Source organism: Bos taurus, chromosome 6 (assembly GCF_002263795.3).
Source record: "Bos taurus isolate L1 Dominette 01449 registration number 42190680 breed Hereford chromosome 6, ARS-UCD2.0, whole genome shotgun sequence".
Taxonomy (NCBI): domain Eukaryota; kingdom Metazoa; phylum Chordata; class Mammalia; order Artiodactyla; family Bovidae; genus Bos; species Bos taurus.
This window is the reverse complement of record NC_037333.1, coordinates 18,865,232-18,883,138: the sequence shown is the minus strand read 5'-3', so window position 1 is coordinate 18,883,138 and position 17,907 is coordinate 18,865,232. Positions and strand designations below refer to the sequence as shown.

Below are 17,907 nucleotides of genomic sequence, written 5' to 3'. Positions count from 1 at the left end.
AAAATCAGTGAAGAAGCTCATTTAATAGTACATTTACAATAAAGTTTAGATCACACATTTTTCTTTCCAAAAATGCCTGAGATAGAAAGCAAATTTCATATGTCATTGAAATAGCTGAATTTAAACTGTATGATTAGATTCCACCCAAGCCATGATGAGTATTTCTCTCTATTCTTCAACATGGCCTTAGTTTATACACTTTACCATGTTCCTAGGAATACCAGTCCCCTGTGAGAAGTTACCATGTACTTGTCTCTGGAAAATTCTCTTAACTTCAGCTATGTTAAAGAAAAGCTTAGTACTAAAAAGATTTCAAGTTTTCACATATATCCCTTTGGTAACTTTTTGTCAAGTACTTTGCAGAATGCCTACAAAAGCTGAACACTGGATAATGTCAATGCTGAATTTCTATGAGGCCTGTGAATTAATTTTCCTAAAATGAGAATTTACAACTGGATTTTATCATTAAACAAATAACAGAAGGAACTAAGACCCTGCAGTTTCTAGGTACAATGCCTTTTTGTTTGCCAGTTTCTGCTTTGCATTTAACTGTCCTGCTATTACACACAGTACCTCACGGGTTTCCCTTCACGGAGCAAGTCTTCTAGACTCCGTTCACAGTGTTCAGCTACCACCACCAATCTCTCTGAGCGAAGAAAAAAGAAAAAAAAACAAAGGCACGTTATATTTGATTAATACAATGTTTTAGTAACACAATAATATACTCCACTAAAGATATTAACATATAGTACAAATGATATTTGAAAAGAGCTTTTCAAAGTCTATATTAACTTCATAAAAATCAGATATCTAGAATAACAAGGTAAATGTGTTAGAAAACAATACATCAAATAACAATCTTCATTTTGTGTTTTTCTCTATGATTTCTCCCCTGTGCATTAGGAAAAACAGCTGGAAAGGTTTACCTTTGGCAAAAAGAAGTAATCCTTCTTCTGACACAGACTAGCAGAAGGAAAAGCTTGGATGAAGATATAAAGAAATTTTGAAGTGAAGGGGAAACTGGGATCTAGGGACAAACTGTCTTGACAGTCTGGCTCAAACATAAGGTCTCTGAAACTGAATTCAGAAACTGGAGAAAAGTAGAAATGTTCTGAATCACGATTATGGAGAAGGAAGTGAAAATCAACTTGTGATTGTTTGTAACATCATGGGGCCTGCTGAGATTAGTAATAATATAAAATTTTCGTGAGCACAATATATAGTATGATGGAATTTTTATTTTCCAACAGATCAACTGTCTAAGAATAAGTCAGCACTGTTTTGAAGGTCAGTCCATATATGTTTAATGTAATCATTAGTTAATTATTGATTGACACATTGTCTGACACAGTAGCAGATCAACAAACTCTTTCTTTCTAGATGAAACAACGTGAGAGGAACCAGAGAAAGGTGCAACTGGGCTCACAAGTGGCTGGGGATTTGATAAGGTCATTTCAGGGGAGAGTAAGTTTTTAAAGGAAATTGGGGTTTTATGTATATGTATGCAGAATGAGTTCTAAGATAAGGAAGAAAGTAAACACAAAATGGTGGTAGTGGTGGTGGTTTGGTCGCTAAGTCACGTCCAGCTCTTTGTGATCCTGTGGATTGTAGCCCACCAGGCTCCTCTGTCCATGGGATTTTCCAGGCAAGAATATTGGAGTGGGTTGCCATTTCCTTCTCAGATGGCAAACTCAGACAAGAAAAAGAAGTAAAGTAAAACGGGACCGGAAATAGTGATGACTACATAGAGGTTTGGTGGCAAAGGTAGAAAAATGAAAGCAGAAGACAGGAAAAATTTCAGAGGAGGCGATCCAGTAAAAGGAAAAACTCTCAGTAAGCACTGGTTCAAGGTAAGGTCAGATCTGGCCTGCTGAGAGCAGAGATGACGGACAATGGTGTACAGGCAACCAAGTGAAGTGTGAGGGCAGGGTATTGTATGGGTCACTTCTTGGAAGCTCAAACTGAGGTTGTGGCATTATATAGAATGACCTGAAACACAAAATTTAAACTACTACAAATGACTACCATCACTTTCAGGGAGAAAAAAAAAAAAGAGCTCCAGGTGATCTGAACAGGAACCTAAAGAAAATTAAATTTGAAAGACCATGAAATGAAGAGAAAAAAAAAATTAATAGGAAAGAAAGCTGTGAGATAAAAAGGTCTAGTTCTTCAATTCAATACAGAAAAAAGCATGCAAAATTGAATTCCAAGTGATTTAGCACAACTATGAAGATCTAGAAGGAAAAAAGCAAACAATACTGTCAGAAAACCAAAACGGGAAGCAGCATTTCTGTCAGTTTTCCTTACACCTCACTGGCTACCTTCCTTAGTCTCCTCGGTAGACTGGTAACGCTTCTACCCAAGTTTAAATACTTCTAGTTCCTCCATCTTTGATTCTGGGTCTTCAACTGGGTTTTCTCCTTATTTACTTCCAAGGCTGAAAAACTCCTAAATTTTACATCAAGCCCAGAGTTCTCTTTTAAACTCCATAGCCAATTTCTCACTTTAATATAAAAGTCACCTCAAACTCAACAGAACTCAAACTGAATTTATAGTTTGCTCCTTAAGCCTTTCCCTTTAGTACCAGTAAGTGGTACCACTATCCTGCTAGCTGCTCAGGCTACAAAGTTAGGAGTAATCTCCATTTCTCAAATCCAAAGAAAAGGCACTGCTATTTCTATCTCTCAAATGTCTACAGAATCTGCAGTTTGCTTCATTTGCCACAATCTGGGTCCAAGCCAACATCATTTCTTACTAGATTACTACAACAATCTCTTAACCAGTCATCTCTGATTAATCGTTACTGCCCCCCAACATATTTTCATATTAAATCTAAGTGCTAAAATAATAATTAATAAAAGTGAATATGTAACTCCCTGTCTAGCCTTGTTTTTTGTTATTTTGTGTATTGCTCACCAACTTCCAGTTACACTGGGTAACTGGTCTTCCTTCACCTTTCCTACCTTAAAGTACTATTACATGGATTCCCATTGCCTAACATGATCTTCCCTGTTTTTCTCCCAGTGAACTCCTATCATGAAACACAGCGATTAAGAGCACAGACTATTTGGTTTGGGCTCAAATTTTAGGTTTAATACTCATTAGTTTGCTAACCTCTCTATGCCAAGGTTTCCTCTTCTGCAAAATGGGGGAAAAATAAGGACCTAACCCATAGAGCTGTTGTGAGGTTGAAATGAGTTAATATAAAATAAGGACCTGGCACGTAAGAATCACTAAGTGTTAGCTATTATTATTACTATACAGTTAAATGTGATTTCCTCCAGAAATACTTTCCTGGTCCCCCAAATCAATTTGCTCCTTCTATAAAACAATCTATTTCACAGTGTACTTTTCTTTTGTAGCACTTATTTGAAATCCTAAGGATTTGTATACATTTTTATCTAATATCTTTGTTCTTTACTAGATACTAGATGCATTTCCTGATGGCAGGAAAGATTTTGATCTTGTTCAAAATGCATCACCAGTGTCTAACATGATATCTCAAACATATACATCTAATTTAAAAATACCTATTAAATTAGTTAACTTGAGCAAAGGCTCAATGTGGCCATTAGAAATGAATAAGTCTCATATAATGACTGTCATTTTCTAAATAGAAATCTGTCTTGTGTAGAAAAGTATAGGCCTGCTCTGTAAACTAGGTGTAATAATACCACAATAGCACTGATTTTAATATAAAAGACCATCAGAATATGCTAAAATGTGCATACTCCATTAATTAATAATTTTAAATTAATATTCACAAGTCTCCATATCTAAAGTGTTTGGCATTAATATAAAATTTGTCAGGTTTACAATGATTTAGAAAAAAAAATTATCAAGTTTCTTCAGGAAACTCCTTCAAAGCTCCATAAACTAGAGTTTGCCAAAGCTTCAGGATCCTAAGGAACTTTAAAGTAAATATTACTTTAATATAGCAGACCCATAATCCTGGCAGAATATCAAAGATTCTCCCAGAGGTAATGGAATATATACCAAGACAATGTTTCCAATATGAACCAGGTTTTTCTCCAAAAAATCATTAGAGAGACTTCATCCTGAAACTCTAAACAACTGTTTGAAAATAACTTCTGCTTGTTATAAAACAATATAGTTTCACAGAATAAAATATGACAAAGATATTTGAGAATCATAACACGCCAAATATGTCAGCAATATAGTGGCATTATTTATAAAAAACAAATGTGACACCAAGATGAACTTTAAAGAGTGGAACATACAAGAACCATGAAATAATCTTTCCTATATGAAATATTTGATGAGTGCCAAGTATCTCTGTAGTGTATATACAGCTTGAACTGTAAGTTTTAAGTCAATGCTAAGAAATGGAAGAGAGCACAATATTAAGCAAAACAGATAATAAGGTAGTTGAGTAAAAAGAGGGACTAAATGAAAGATTTTAAAAAACTTTTAACTTAGAGAAAGAGGTAAATTGTGAATGTGTTAAGATAATATGAAAGTTTATTAGAATACAGTTACACATCATTCTTTCTTTGGGCTTCCCTGATGGCTCAGAGGTTAAAGCGTCTGCCTCCAATGAGGGAGACCCGGGTTTGATCCCTGGGTCGGGAAGATCCCCTGGAGAAGGAAATGGTAACCCACTCCAGTATTCTTGCCTGGAGAATCCCATGGACAGAGAAGCCTGGTAGGCTACAGTCTACGGGGTCGCAAAGAGTCGGACACGACTGAGCGACTTCACCTTCACAATTCTTTCTTTATTCACTTACTAGTAAAAACTGAGACTAGCTCATCACCTTTTAAATAAAATACCTAAAATATTTACACAGTCAAACTGATAAAGGGTAATTCTGTGCTTAAGAAACAGTATTGTTACTAGGTCACTGTGATGGTCAGTTTTATGAGTCAACAGGCTAGGCCATATAGTCTTCAGTTATTCAAACGCTAGCCTAGGTGTTACTGTGAAGGCATTAAATAATTGATTAAAATCTACAATTAGTTTAATGTGAGTAAGGACGATTACCGTAGATAATCTTGGTGGTCCTGATTCAATGAGTTACTAACTCCTCAAGAGCAGAATCCAGTCTTCTCTGGAGAAGAAACTCTACTGTTGGGACCATGACTTTAGCTATTATATAAAAATTAGCCTTTGTCGTTGATGATCTGCCCTATGGATTTCAGGCTAGCTTACCCAGCCCCCACAATCACATAAACCAACTCCAACCAATTAATCTATAGCTGTCAGGCTATCTAGCCATCTATCTCCTACTAGTTCTGCCTCTTTGATGGAACTCTAAACTGATACAGACACTCAGGTTGAAATATATATATATATGCAGCTAGAGATACAGAATTATCTTATAGGCCCTTAACAATTCAACTATTCTCCACCTAAATTTCAAATCTATTAATTAAAATAATTTTGTTCTTGATTTTCTAGCAATAAAAAAAGATTTTTGGGTAATCAATACCAAATCAATTGGAATATATTACCATTTATAATCCTTTCTATGCTTCTAAAACTGCTGAGATTTCAAGTTCAAAAGAAAAAGATTCAAGTTTGTTAACTTAAGTATTTTCATGCTTTACTGACCTTTTTTCTTTTAAAGATATTTTATTCAATTTCTCTTTTGATAAATCAAGTTCAAAATTCGAATGTAAACTATTCTTGAGAGTAAATACATCAACCTGCTGAGTTAGCAAGAAACTAATATCCTCTTGAATCAGTTCTGAATGATCTGTTGGAAACAGTGAAAGCTTGACTTCTGAGCTAACCTAACATGTGAAAACATAATGTTACTAAAATGAACCACATGTTACACGTTACTCCAAGTAAAATGGGGAGAGTGTGGGACTAACAATGACAAGATGAGAAATATCTGTGTAACAAGAACAGAATAAAGGAACCAAAATTAAGATTGTTTGAGGAGACAAGTACAGTCCAAACCAAAATGATTACATCATTGAGAAATATGCATTGTTCACTTAGGAGATTGTTGACTTTTCAAACTAAATGTAACTGAAATGACTGGGATGTTTGGAACAAACAGACCTTCACAACAACACTTACTCTAATTTCATTAGTTACTCCTTATGCTTACGACTTTTCAGGACAATGAACATTGCCAATAGTAAAAAAAAAAAAAAAAGTAATCAAATTCCCTAACCTTTTGACAATAACAGATATTTTCATTCCAGGCAGTCAAACTTAAAATATATGAATTTTATACACATCCATAATCTGTGTGTCCCTGGAAGAGAGGGCTGTGGAGACCTAGGAGCAGGACAATCAGGGGAAACAGAGTAACCAGGAATATGGTTATTGGGCCCAAGGAGATTACCCACATTGTTGAGCCAGGTTCAACATCAACAGAGTTTAACAGTGTCCAAGAGGATTACTTCCTACCTGACATTTATAACTAAAAAGAAGTTTCCTGCGCAGTTAGCAGTAGGGCTCCCCAGAGAGATTATGTCATAAGGTTTTTCCTAGTTCAGTATTTACAGAGGCTCACTTAGGTACAGGGATGAAAAAAAGGAGCTCAAGACTCTTGACTCTAGGACTACTGAGTCAATTATCCCAAAAAGCCTAGGGAAAATTGGACAGAGGCAAGACCCCAGTCATCTGAAGGGATGCTCCAAATAGGCTTCCAGTCAGTGGGAAACAAAAAAGGGCACTTCAGGATACAAGAATAAAGAAGTCCTGGGTTTCCCTGGTGGCTCAGTGGTAAAGAATTGGCCTGCTAACGCAGGAGACACAGGTTCCATCCCTGATCCAGGAAGATCCCACATACCAAGGAGAAACTAAGCCCATGCACCACAACAGTGGAGCCTATGCTTTAAAGCCTGGGAGCTCACACTATTGAACTCTGCGCGCCCTAGAGCCCAGGCTCTGCAACAAGAGAAGCCACCACAATGAGAAGACCAGAGCACCACAAATAGAGAGTAGCTCCCGACTGCCGAAAGTAGAGAAAAGCCCGAGCAGCAGTGAAGATCCAGCACAGCCAAAAATAAATAAATAGATCTTAAAAAAAAAAAAAAAAGAAATGAAAAAGTCCCAAGAACTGAGTAAAGTGCCAAGAATTTGGGAAGATAAGCATAGTCTAAATTTTCAGATCTACAACAGCAAATTTTGGTTACTCATTACAGATGATAATGATCTACCATATAGCTATACTGGAGTGATTTTTGGAACCAGGCCAATTCCACAAGACAAAATTCTTTAGAATTTGTAATTGGATGGAGGTGGGTGGTATTTAAGGCATTCAGGGGTTGACAATATTTTATCAACTATTTGGTTATATAAAAGCCCCAAATGATATCTACAATTTATTGTCTTGAAGCTCTTCAGCAAACAAATACTTCAGCAAAAACATTTTTTAAATTTGCTTGTTTGTAAACAACAAACTTGCCAAAAGTTCCTTAATTGCTACTTAATTGCTCTGTGCCTCAATTTCCTCATCTGTAAAATGTGAATACAATAAGAGTTCCTACTTCATGGTAATGTTGTAAGGATTAAGTTAACTAAAACATGTAAAGCATTTAGAATACTGCCTAATAAGTAATAAACACTCAATAAATGTTAGCCATTAATAACATTTATTACAAAAAACATTTTCCATTCAAATTCTATAAAACTTTCAGAGAAACTATTTTCAAGAGGCATAACCTAGACTACTTGAAAGTATCATTTAGCCTGTTTTTCAGCAAAACTAAGGGAATAAGAGTTTGCATTTTTTTTCAGCACCTGTAATATTAGGTTGAAACATCTGAAAATGAGATTTTTAAGGGAATAAAAACAGTACAATATCAGTAAGTATATGGGGTTATCTTTCACAATTCATTTTGTTAGAAAAATTAAATATATTTCACTGAAATGCATTTAAAATAATTTTAAGCATGAAATTAAGCTTTCAAAAATAATTTAAAAATAATTAAAATATTGCCACCATAAGCACCTTCAGGGGTGCTATGGATTGAACATTTGTGCCCCACCTCCAAAATCCATATGCTGACACCTAATCCTCAGTGTGATGGTGTCCAGCAGTGGGGCTCTGGGGGGCGATTAGATCATGAGGGTGTCCATGCTAAGTCGCTTCAGTCATGTCCAATTCTTTGCAACTCCATGGACTGTAGGCCCACCAGGCTTCTCTGTCCATGGGGATTCTCCAGGCAAGTACTGAAGTGGGTTGGCATGGCCTCCTCCAGAGGATCTTCCCAATCCAGGGATTGAACTCGAGTCTCTTAAATCTTCTGCATTAACAGGCACTAGCCCCACATAGGAAGCCATGAGGGTAGGGCCCTCACAAACAGGATGAGTGCTCTTCTTTTGTAAAAGAAGCCTGAGAAAACTCCCTTTCCCCTCCCACCAAGTGAGGTTACAGGGAGAAGATGACTGTTAATGAAGAAGTGGACCTCACCAGACATAGCATCTGCTATTGCTTTAATCTTGGATTTCTCAGCCACCAGAACTGTGAGAAACAGACAAGCCACTCGGTTTATAGTGTCATATTTTAGCAAGGAGAATGGGCAAAGATACAAGTTATAGAAGAACCTGACTTTATGACTGCATGTGTGCATGCTAAATTGCTCCAGTTATATACAACTCTTTGTGACTCTAGGGACCATAGCCTGCCAGCCTCCTCTGTCCATGGGATTCTCCAGGCAAGAATAACAGTGTAGGTTGCCAAGCCCTCCCCCAGAGGACTGAACCTACATCTCTTACATCTTCTGCACTGGCAGCCAAGTTCTTTATCACCAGTGCTACCTGGGAAGCCCTGACTATACTACTAAAAAGGCAGTAAATTCTTCCTGGTGAAATACTGACTTTTTAACCAATAGAATTCAACTCTACTAAATTAAATCCTAAAAAAAAAAGACTAATGCAGCTAGGAAGAGGTAAAAACATTAGTGACTCTCTTTTCATGGGAAAAAAACTTAGCCCAAATTATTACTTTCAATCATAAAATACATTCTAATAGACAATTCTAAAGTTTCTGTTGGGCTTCTCAGGTGGCTCAGTGGTAATGAATCCACCTGCCAATGCAGGAGATGCAAGAGATGCATGTTTGATTCCTGGGTCAGGAAGATCCCCTGAAGAAGGAAATGGCAAACCACTTCAGTCTTCTTGCTTGAAAAATTCCACGGACAGAGGAACCTGGTGGGATACCGCCCACAGGGTCACAGCGAGTCAGACATGATAAGCGACAGAACACAAAGTTTCTAACATTAGTCTTTCATTTCCTTTTTGGAGAGATGAAGAAATATGCTTGAGGATAGGGGCTTCCCTGAAAAAGAATATTAAAAATCCTGATTCTCAGATCTGAGAAATATGAATCATTCAAATGCAGTCAGGAAAACTCAAATGACTCAGTTTGGCTGGAGCGAAAAGTGATGGCAAGCAAACATACACACTCTGATTACTTTATATGTTTACTATTTATTATTATGGCTTCCCTGGTGGCTTAGATGGTAAGAACCTGCCTGCAATGCAGGAGACCCAGGTTCGATCCCTGGGTTGGGAAGATCCCCTAAGAAGGGCATGGCAACCCACTCCAGTATTCTTGCCTGGAGAATCCCATGGACAGAGGAGTCTGGCGGGCTACAGTCCATTGGGCTGCAAAGAGTCAGACAGGACTGAGCAATTAACACTTACTGTGTATCAGTTCAGTTCAGTTCAGTCGCTCAGTCATGTCTGACTCTTTGTGACCCCATGAACCATAGCACACCAGGCCTCCCTGTCCATCACCAACTCCTGGAGTCCACCCAAACTGATGTCCATTGAGTTGGCAATGCCATCCAACCATCTCATCCTCCGTCGTCCCCTTCTCCTCCTGCCCTCAATCTTTCCCAGCATCAGGGTCTTTTCAAATGAGTCAGCTCTTCGCATCAGGTGGCCAAAGTATTGGAGTTTCAGCTTCAACATCGGTCCTTCCAATGAACACCCAGGACTGATCTCCTTTAGAATGGACTGGTTGGATCTCCTTGCAGTCCAAGGGACTCTCAAGAGTCTTCTCCAACACCACAGTTCAAAAGCATCAATTCTTCGGTGCTCAGCTTTATTTATAGTCCAGCTCTCACATCCAAAATGATACACTGTGTATATTATAACCTAATCAGGGTTTCAGGGTAGAGAACACAAAATATGAGAAAACAACAACTCACCGTGCTTTCCCCTAGAAATATCCACATACTGGCACAGTCTGGGGTGAGTGATGGTCTTGAGGATTTGAAAGCGCCCTAAAATCTTGATGGAATTTGGTGTGAGAGGAAGCCCATTGCTTCCACAGACATCATGGGGCAGAGCAGAGGCAAAGAAGGTAAAGGCACCCATTTCGGCATCCTTCAAGGGAAACATTCTTCGTGTCCTAAATCTTCCCAGGTAATCTAGAAAAGGAGAGAATTTTTTGATAGATCAGCTAAACATTAAGCCAGTGTTTTCTCACCTTAAATATGATTAACCATATATAATTTGGAGGGAAATGTCAATCTGTACATTTTACAGCAAAATTATCAATGTGAGAATATTTCAAGATAATATCAAAGAGGAAAAACCACCCAATCATGAATTTATATTGTAGCTCTAAATCAAAATCAAAGATTTGCAATGGCATATAAAGGAAAAGACAGAACACTCCCTCTGCAAGGATGCCTGACAATTTTAAGAGTTTAGAAGAAGTTTGTTATTGTACATTCACATTAATAAGGCTCTTCTCTTTACCCAAAGTTTGAATATACCACAGACTACAAACACTTTTCTCTTTCACAGTGCAAGGAGTCAGGAAAGAGGAAATAAGGACACCAACCAGAACTTTAAATAATCAAGGACTCTATTAACAGTATTAAGTATCAAACTAACATCACCCAGCAAGCCCACTAATAGGCATATGCCCTGAGGAAACCACAACTGAAAAAGACACATGTACCCCAATGTTCAATGCAGCACGATTTATAATAGTTAAGACATGGAAGCAACCTAGATGTCCACTGACAAATGAATGGATAAAGAGCTGTGGTACATATATACAATGGAATATTATTCAGCCATAAAAAGGAACACATTTGAGTCAGGTCTAATGAAGTGGATGAACCTAGAGCCTATTATACAGAGTGAAGTAAGTCAGAAAGAGATAAGCAAATATCATTATTAATGAATATGTGTATTAATATATATATATATGGAATCTAAAAATATGGTACTGATGAACAGATTTTCAGGGCAGCAATGGAGATGCAGACAGAGAGAAGAGACTTATATTGGTGGGGTGGGGAGGAAGGAGAGGGTGTGGGATGAATGGAGAGAGAACATGGAAACATATGCATTACCATATGCAAAATAGATAGTCAATGGGAGTTTGCTGTATGACTTAGGGAACTCAAACTGGGGCTCTTCAACAATCTAAAGGGGTGGGATGGGGTGGGAGGGAGGTTCAAGAGGAAGGGGACACATGTCTACCTATGACTGATTCATGTTGATAGCAGAAACCAACACAATATTGCAAAGCAATTATCTTTCAATTAAAAATAAATAAATTTTTAAAAATAAAAAAATTAAAAGAATTAAACTAGATAACAAACAGCCTTATAATGTTACTTAAATAACTAATCGACTTTTGTTTTAAAGCCAGGGCTTGCAAGTGATGTTTTACTCCCCTCACTGATCTTGACAGATGTTATTGCCTCCAGGTTAGAAACAGATATTCTACCTGAAGTTCCTGAGGGGTCTAGCAGTATCGTTTCCAAAACAAATGGAGTCCAGCATTTTATCATGAAGTGGCCTGAAGATTAAGAAGCTTAATTTAAAATCAGTTATCACATTATGGCAACCACAATAAAAAAGTTTTCCCAACAAAAAATCTCTCTCTTACCGAGGTGTCTCACTAAAAAGACATTGATTGGTCAGGCACTGCATTCTTCCCTTCCAGGTTTCACAATAAAACCTGGAAGTCTAAATCAAGACAATAGGCTGCTTTTCATATATCTGTCTAGAAACTTCATTAAAACATTAAAAAGAACTGCTTTAAAAGGTGTAAACTCGTAACAAGGAAGAGGGCAGAAAGAGGCCGTGAGCTGATTTCAAGAAACTCCTAAAAGCATTCTGAATAGGTAAGAGCATGGTCACAAGAAACAGAGAGAAGGAGGTTACAATCTATGATATAGTTAAGAGGTGTGCTCATCCTCTTCAGATCAGAGGCTTCAGAATCAGAGAAGGAGGGAACAGTGGTGAACAACAGCAGTCGGAAGAATATTTGAAATGAGAAATAGGGCATCTGAAAGGCTGAAGAACAGAAGACTCAACTTTGCCACCAGACCCCCATTACTAGCAAGTTATCTATCCTCCTATCCAAAGATAAGGTGACTACTGCACCATTGTAGGAAAAGCAGTCATGAGATTAGGGAAGAATCCATAAGAAACTTCAAAAATACTAAGTAATATCCTAGTTCTTAATTGATGGGTTAAGGGTGTTCATATTATTCTCCATAATTTCACATTCTATATCTCCACCTATCTATGTATATGTGCTATATACAATACATTTCATAAAAATGAAAGCTTTTTTCATTTTAAATTGAAAAACATTTTTAAACACAATGAACTGATTTTCAACAAAGGCCAAGGAATTGAATAGGAAATGACAGTCTTTTTAATAAATGGTGCTACAAAAAGACGTTCACATGGGAAGAAGATTAGCCACAATCCCTACTGCTACATCCACAGAAGTCTGATATGGATTATGCTTCTGCACAAGAAGAAAAAAAAAAAAAAGAGGATATTTTTGCAACCTTAGAATAGGCAAATGTTTCTCAAGCAGGATAAGAAAAGCCATAAAAAAACGGACGTTAGGGGCCTCCCCGGTGGTCCAGGGGTTAAGAATCCACCTGCCAACACAGGGGACATGGGTTCAATCCTGGTCTGGAAGATCCCACATGACACAGAGCAACTGAGCACATGTACCGCCAACTGCCAAGCCCCAGCTCTAGAGCTCACAGGCCACAGCTACTGAGCCCATGAGTCCTAGAGCCTGCGATCTGCAACAAGAGAAGCCACTGCAGCAAGAAGCCTGAGCACCACAACAAAGCGTTGCCCCGCTCGCGGCAACTAGAGAAAGCCAGCACAGCAATGAAAAGCTAGCACAACCAAACATAAATAAATAAATCTTAAAAAAATACTTTAGTTAAAAAAATCTATTGTTTCTCTGTCCTGCTGCTGCTAAGTCGCTTCAGTCGTGTCCAACTCTGTCCGACCTCATAGACGGCAGCCCACCAGGCTGCCCCATCCCTGGGGTTCTCCAGGCAAGAACACTGGAGTGGGTTGCCATTTCCTTCTCCAATGCAAACAAATGGAAATTAAAATGAAAACAGATCTCATCTGAGCCGATTAAAAACAAAACAATGAGAATTTTTTTAAAAAGATGAACTTTATAAAGTGGGCTTCATCAAAATGAAAAACATTGCACATCAAAAGCCACATTTGACAAAGTACAAATCCAAGCTATTATGACATATCTATATATATATATACATATGACATTTTTATAAAATACATACATATATATATATATATGCATGTATGTTTGTATATATGATAACAGGGCTTCCCTGGTAACAGATTAGCATTCAGAATATATAAAGAATGCCTATGACTTAATAATAAAAAGAAAGACAAGTCAACACAAAATAGGTAAAAATCTGAAATGTGTATTTTTCACAAAAGAGGAATTCAAATAGACAATAAACACATGGAAAAGTTCTCAATGTAATTAATCAGCAGGAAAATGCAAATTAAAACCACAACATACCATTTTACAACTACCAGAATGGCTACAATTGGAGTGACTGACAATACCAAGTGTTGAGAAAAATGCAGAATTGGAGCTGATTCTCTGCTGCTGAGAAGGCAATGGCACCCCACTCCAGTACTCTTGCCTGGGAAATCCCATGGACGGAGGAGTCTAGTAGGCTGCAGTCCATGGGGTCGCTAAGAGTCAGACAAGACTGAAGCGACTTAGCGCAGCAGCAGCAGCAGCAGCTCTGCTGCTTACGGTAGTGCTAAAATGACACGAGGACTTTGAAAAACTGCACTAAAGTTAATAGTACACCTTACGATTCAAATTCCATTCCTATTGGGTACTAACCCAATAATAACTAAAATGTCCATAAAAATACTTGTATGAGAATGTTCACAGTAATTTGATTCATAACAGCCCCAAACTGGAAGCAAGGTAAACATAACACAAATGAACTGCTAAGCAAGTTGTGGTATATTCATCCAATGAAACGCTATTTCAAAACAACAAAAAAGGAATAAATATGCCAAAATATTGGAGAAGGCAATGGCAACCCACTCCAGTACTCTTGCCTGGAAAATCCCATGGACAGAGGAGCCTGGTGGGCTGCAGTCCACGGGGTCTCGAAGAGTTGGACACGACTGAGCGACTTCACTTTCATTTTTCACTTTCAGGCATTGGAGAAGGAAATGGCAACCCACTCCAGTGTTCTTGCCTGGAGAATTCCAGGGACGGCGGAGCCTGGTGGGCTGCCATCTATGGGGTCGCACAGAGTCAGACACGACTAAAGCAACGTAGCGTAGCATGCCAAAATATGGATGTATCTCAAAAATATTATGTTGATGAAAGGAGTAGACACAGAAGAGTTCATATCCTATGGCTTCATTTAAATGTTACAGGACTACAGTTTTAAACTATAGTCATAAGAATGAGAATGTAGTGCTTGGGGTGGGGAGGAGGGTTGTGGGAACAGTCTTGGCAAGAGAAAGGTAGAACTTTCTGGAGTAGTACAAATGTTTCACATCTTGATTAGGGTGGTGACTGTTACATGTTTGTTGACATGTATCAAAATTCACTAAACTGGTCACTTAAAATCAGTGCTTTTTAATATTTGTAAATCTTATCTCATTAAAAAGAACAATGAAACAAAATTAAGGGAATATGAGAAAAATAATTTTAAAAATTAGTGCTTGGAAATTAAACATATGATTATCAAACTAGACAGAAGTGTTGGAAAATAAAGTTGAGACTACTACTCAGAACATGAAGCAAATGCACAAACAGATAAAAACATAAAAGATTACAAACACAGTGAATCAAACCAAGAATTCAACAACCACCTTACAGGAATTTCAACAAAAGAGAACAGAGAAAAATAAAGAGGGAAAAATTATAAAAGACTAGGAGAAAATTCCCCACAGTTGAAGGGAAATTAAAGAGGCCAGAGATATTTATTCAGGCTTCACTGAATGAGTTCATTGCAAGGAGAACAAACTTAGAACAAAACATGTCATAACAGATTTTCAAAGCTTCAAGTATAACTGAAAATGTTAATCATTTCAGAGAGAAAACAAACAGTTTAGGCATCAAAACATCAAGACCCAACACTCATTCTCATGTCCCCAGGAGCATCAACGGAAGTTAGAAGATGGTGACGACTTGAAAAATTGTAAGAAACATAATTTAGTTTCTATACCCAGCCAAAGTATCAATCATAATAGTAAAATAATAATTTACATTATGCAAACATTAAAAAATAAAATCACTACCCACATATTTTTATGAATACATTTTTTAAGGATGTATTCTACCAAAACAGAGCAGAAGACCAAGTAGTAAAAGACATTGTACCTTTGTACAATACTGTAACATTGCACCTTATTCAAGATTTCAATAAATATAATCCAGTATAGAAGCTGTCAAAAGGATCAGAAAGTAATCTGTTCAAATCAAACAGAAAGTAATGGGGCTCCAAGGGGAGTGTCTTCAAGCAGAGAAATGGCAGGGAGTTTCTCATACAAAGAATAAGAGGACCTGGTGAATAAAGCACATGAATCTTTTCCCTCGAAGAAAGTACAAAGTCCTCTGCGAAAGTGAGGAGGGTCAAAAACTATATAATTAGTATATAATCCAAAAAATTAAGCACACTTAACTATGGCATAATTTTTGTCACTGCAGAAGAGGAAAGAACAACCCATTTGACGTTAATATTACAAATCTCATTAGTGTGGTACATAGGTTATGCAATTAAACACCTGGAAGAAAATGTATAATGGCATATTTCTTAGCTATGCACTGAAGTTTATTTACAAAACCATAATATTGTAACATTTTACTGGTTTTTATACACATAAACAAAGCAAAAAACAATTGGAGTTAAGAAATACACTGTAACTATTAATAACATTGTCAATGTATAAGGAAAAGTCCATCTACTGAAAGGCAGGAGTGGATGTGGTTTCTGCCATCTAAAGGTAGAGTCACTACTTTCCTTGTTTTACTAAATAAGGAGCCAAATATATGTATTTTCAAAAGTTGATGTGAAAAAATAAAGTTTACATATTATTTAGAATTATGAAACTAACCAGTATTAAAACTAAAAATTGTGATAACCATTCAAAAATTTGTAGAAGAGAGGTTGTGGATGGTGTGGGCTATCTTAAGTCAATTTAAAAAAAAGAATTAGCAGTTTAACATATTATTCAACATACATTACCTAAAATTAGAAAAATTAAATGTGGTTATGTTTGAAGGAACAGGACTGAGGGCAGGAAGGAAGACACTGAGCTGCTGCATTTTATTATTACTACGCTTTTTGGTTTTCAATTAGACACACCTATCACTTAGACAACTAAAGATCAAATCACCAAATAAAACGCAAATAATTCAAAACGATAAAACATTAGTTAGCACAAACCATTTCATCAACGTTCTGCTTCAACTACGTCTTAAGTTGGGTATACATAAAAAGGTTCACCTACAACAAATACACTCACATAGATTTCCTCACACTTAGTAAGTGGAAGAAAGTCAGTGGGGAGAAAAAAAAACACCTGAGATGAGAGATTAGTTGAGAGAGAGAGAGGAAAAAAAAAAAAACAATAGAAGAAGCTGGATCTGAACATTCATTCATTCACCAAATATCCTGAATTTCCTATTTGAAGTCAGGCGCTTTTCCAGCTTCTGCCTCACCAGTGAGCAAACACGACAATATTTGCCCACAAAGAACTTGAAGCGGAAATGCATCATAGGCAAAAAAGGTCAAAAATCGGGCAAAAGATGCTTATTTCATTATAAATAAAACAGTTTACACATTTTTAATGGGTTAGTAACACTAGTCCATTTACTTTATATACTTTTCCCCAGTTGTCTTTGTAGCCCAAACAAAAACAGGGACAAGAGTCCTTGAAAAGCAACCACTGACAACTCTTTTACATTCTTCCACTTCACAAATGAATGTCACATCTCGATAACTGACTAAGCCTTTTAAAACAAGAAACAAACCAAAGCAAGAGTTCGAATCTACGTTGACTAGTGGAGAGAGTCGAATCCACATTCTCTAAGCTCCTCTTTCAACCTTCCTTTGGAACAGCCAGGCAGCAGTTCCTTTTAAAAAGATGCCTACAGTTCTCAAAGGAGTCAGGTGAGTAGGGAGGAGGGCTGTAGGTGGGGATTGGAAACTGTGATCAGTAGCCAAAAGCAGCACCGGTGACCTCTTTTAACCACAGCGGGAAGTGCGGGGCCATTCGCTGCATCTGACCCGCCTCTATCTCCCGTCTCACCCACCCGTTAAAAACTGGGAAACCCAAATACCTGCCTCTGGGTCTGGGGACGCAGGCAGACACAAAGACAAGGGGATGCAGCTGCTACACAGGGCCCCAGAGCTGTCGCTGTGGCTGGTGTTGTCGCTATTGCTTAGGGCACCAGGCCGCGCACTGCAGGTACATCTACAAAAGAGGCTGCTCCGGGAGCTCCGGGAGCTCCAAGACTGCCCTCTGCCCGCGAGCGAAGTCAGCTGGGGTTGCCAGCTCGGAATCCGGCCAGGAGCGCGAGCCCGGGACTCTCCGCTGACAGCTCCCGGCTCTCCCAGCTACCCGCAGCTCGGCCCTTTCCTCTGACATCACAGTTTCTGCGACGGAATTCT

At 37.8% G+C, this 17,907-nt stretch overlaps 1 protein-coding gene across 4 annotated transcripts in view; it reads right to left on the bottom strand.

Moving 5' to 3' along the window:
* The window catches only part of TBCK (TBC1 domain containing kinase), a 208,963-nt gene extending 191,097 nt beyond the window's left edge, over positions 1-17,866 (bottom strand). For 3 of the 4 annotated variants that reach the window (XM_005207674.5, XM_059887711.1, XM_059887709.1), the window contains exons 1-3: positions 17,581-17,866; positions 10,141-10,362; positions 574-646 (exon numbers count right to left, since the gene is read on the bottom strand). In XM_005207674.5, coding sequence (XP_005207731.1) covers positions 574-646; positions 10,141-10,333 — 266 coding nt within the window. In that variant the 5' untranslated portion in view covers positions 10,334-10,362; positions 17,581-17,866. Of the gene's footprint in view, positions 1-573; positions 647-10,140; positions 10,363-17,576 lie in introns of all 4 variants that reach the window. The other variant, XM_002688086.6, reaches the window with a different exon arrangement.
* Positions 17,867-17,907: the final 41 nt, after the last annotated feature.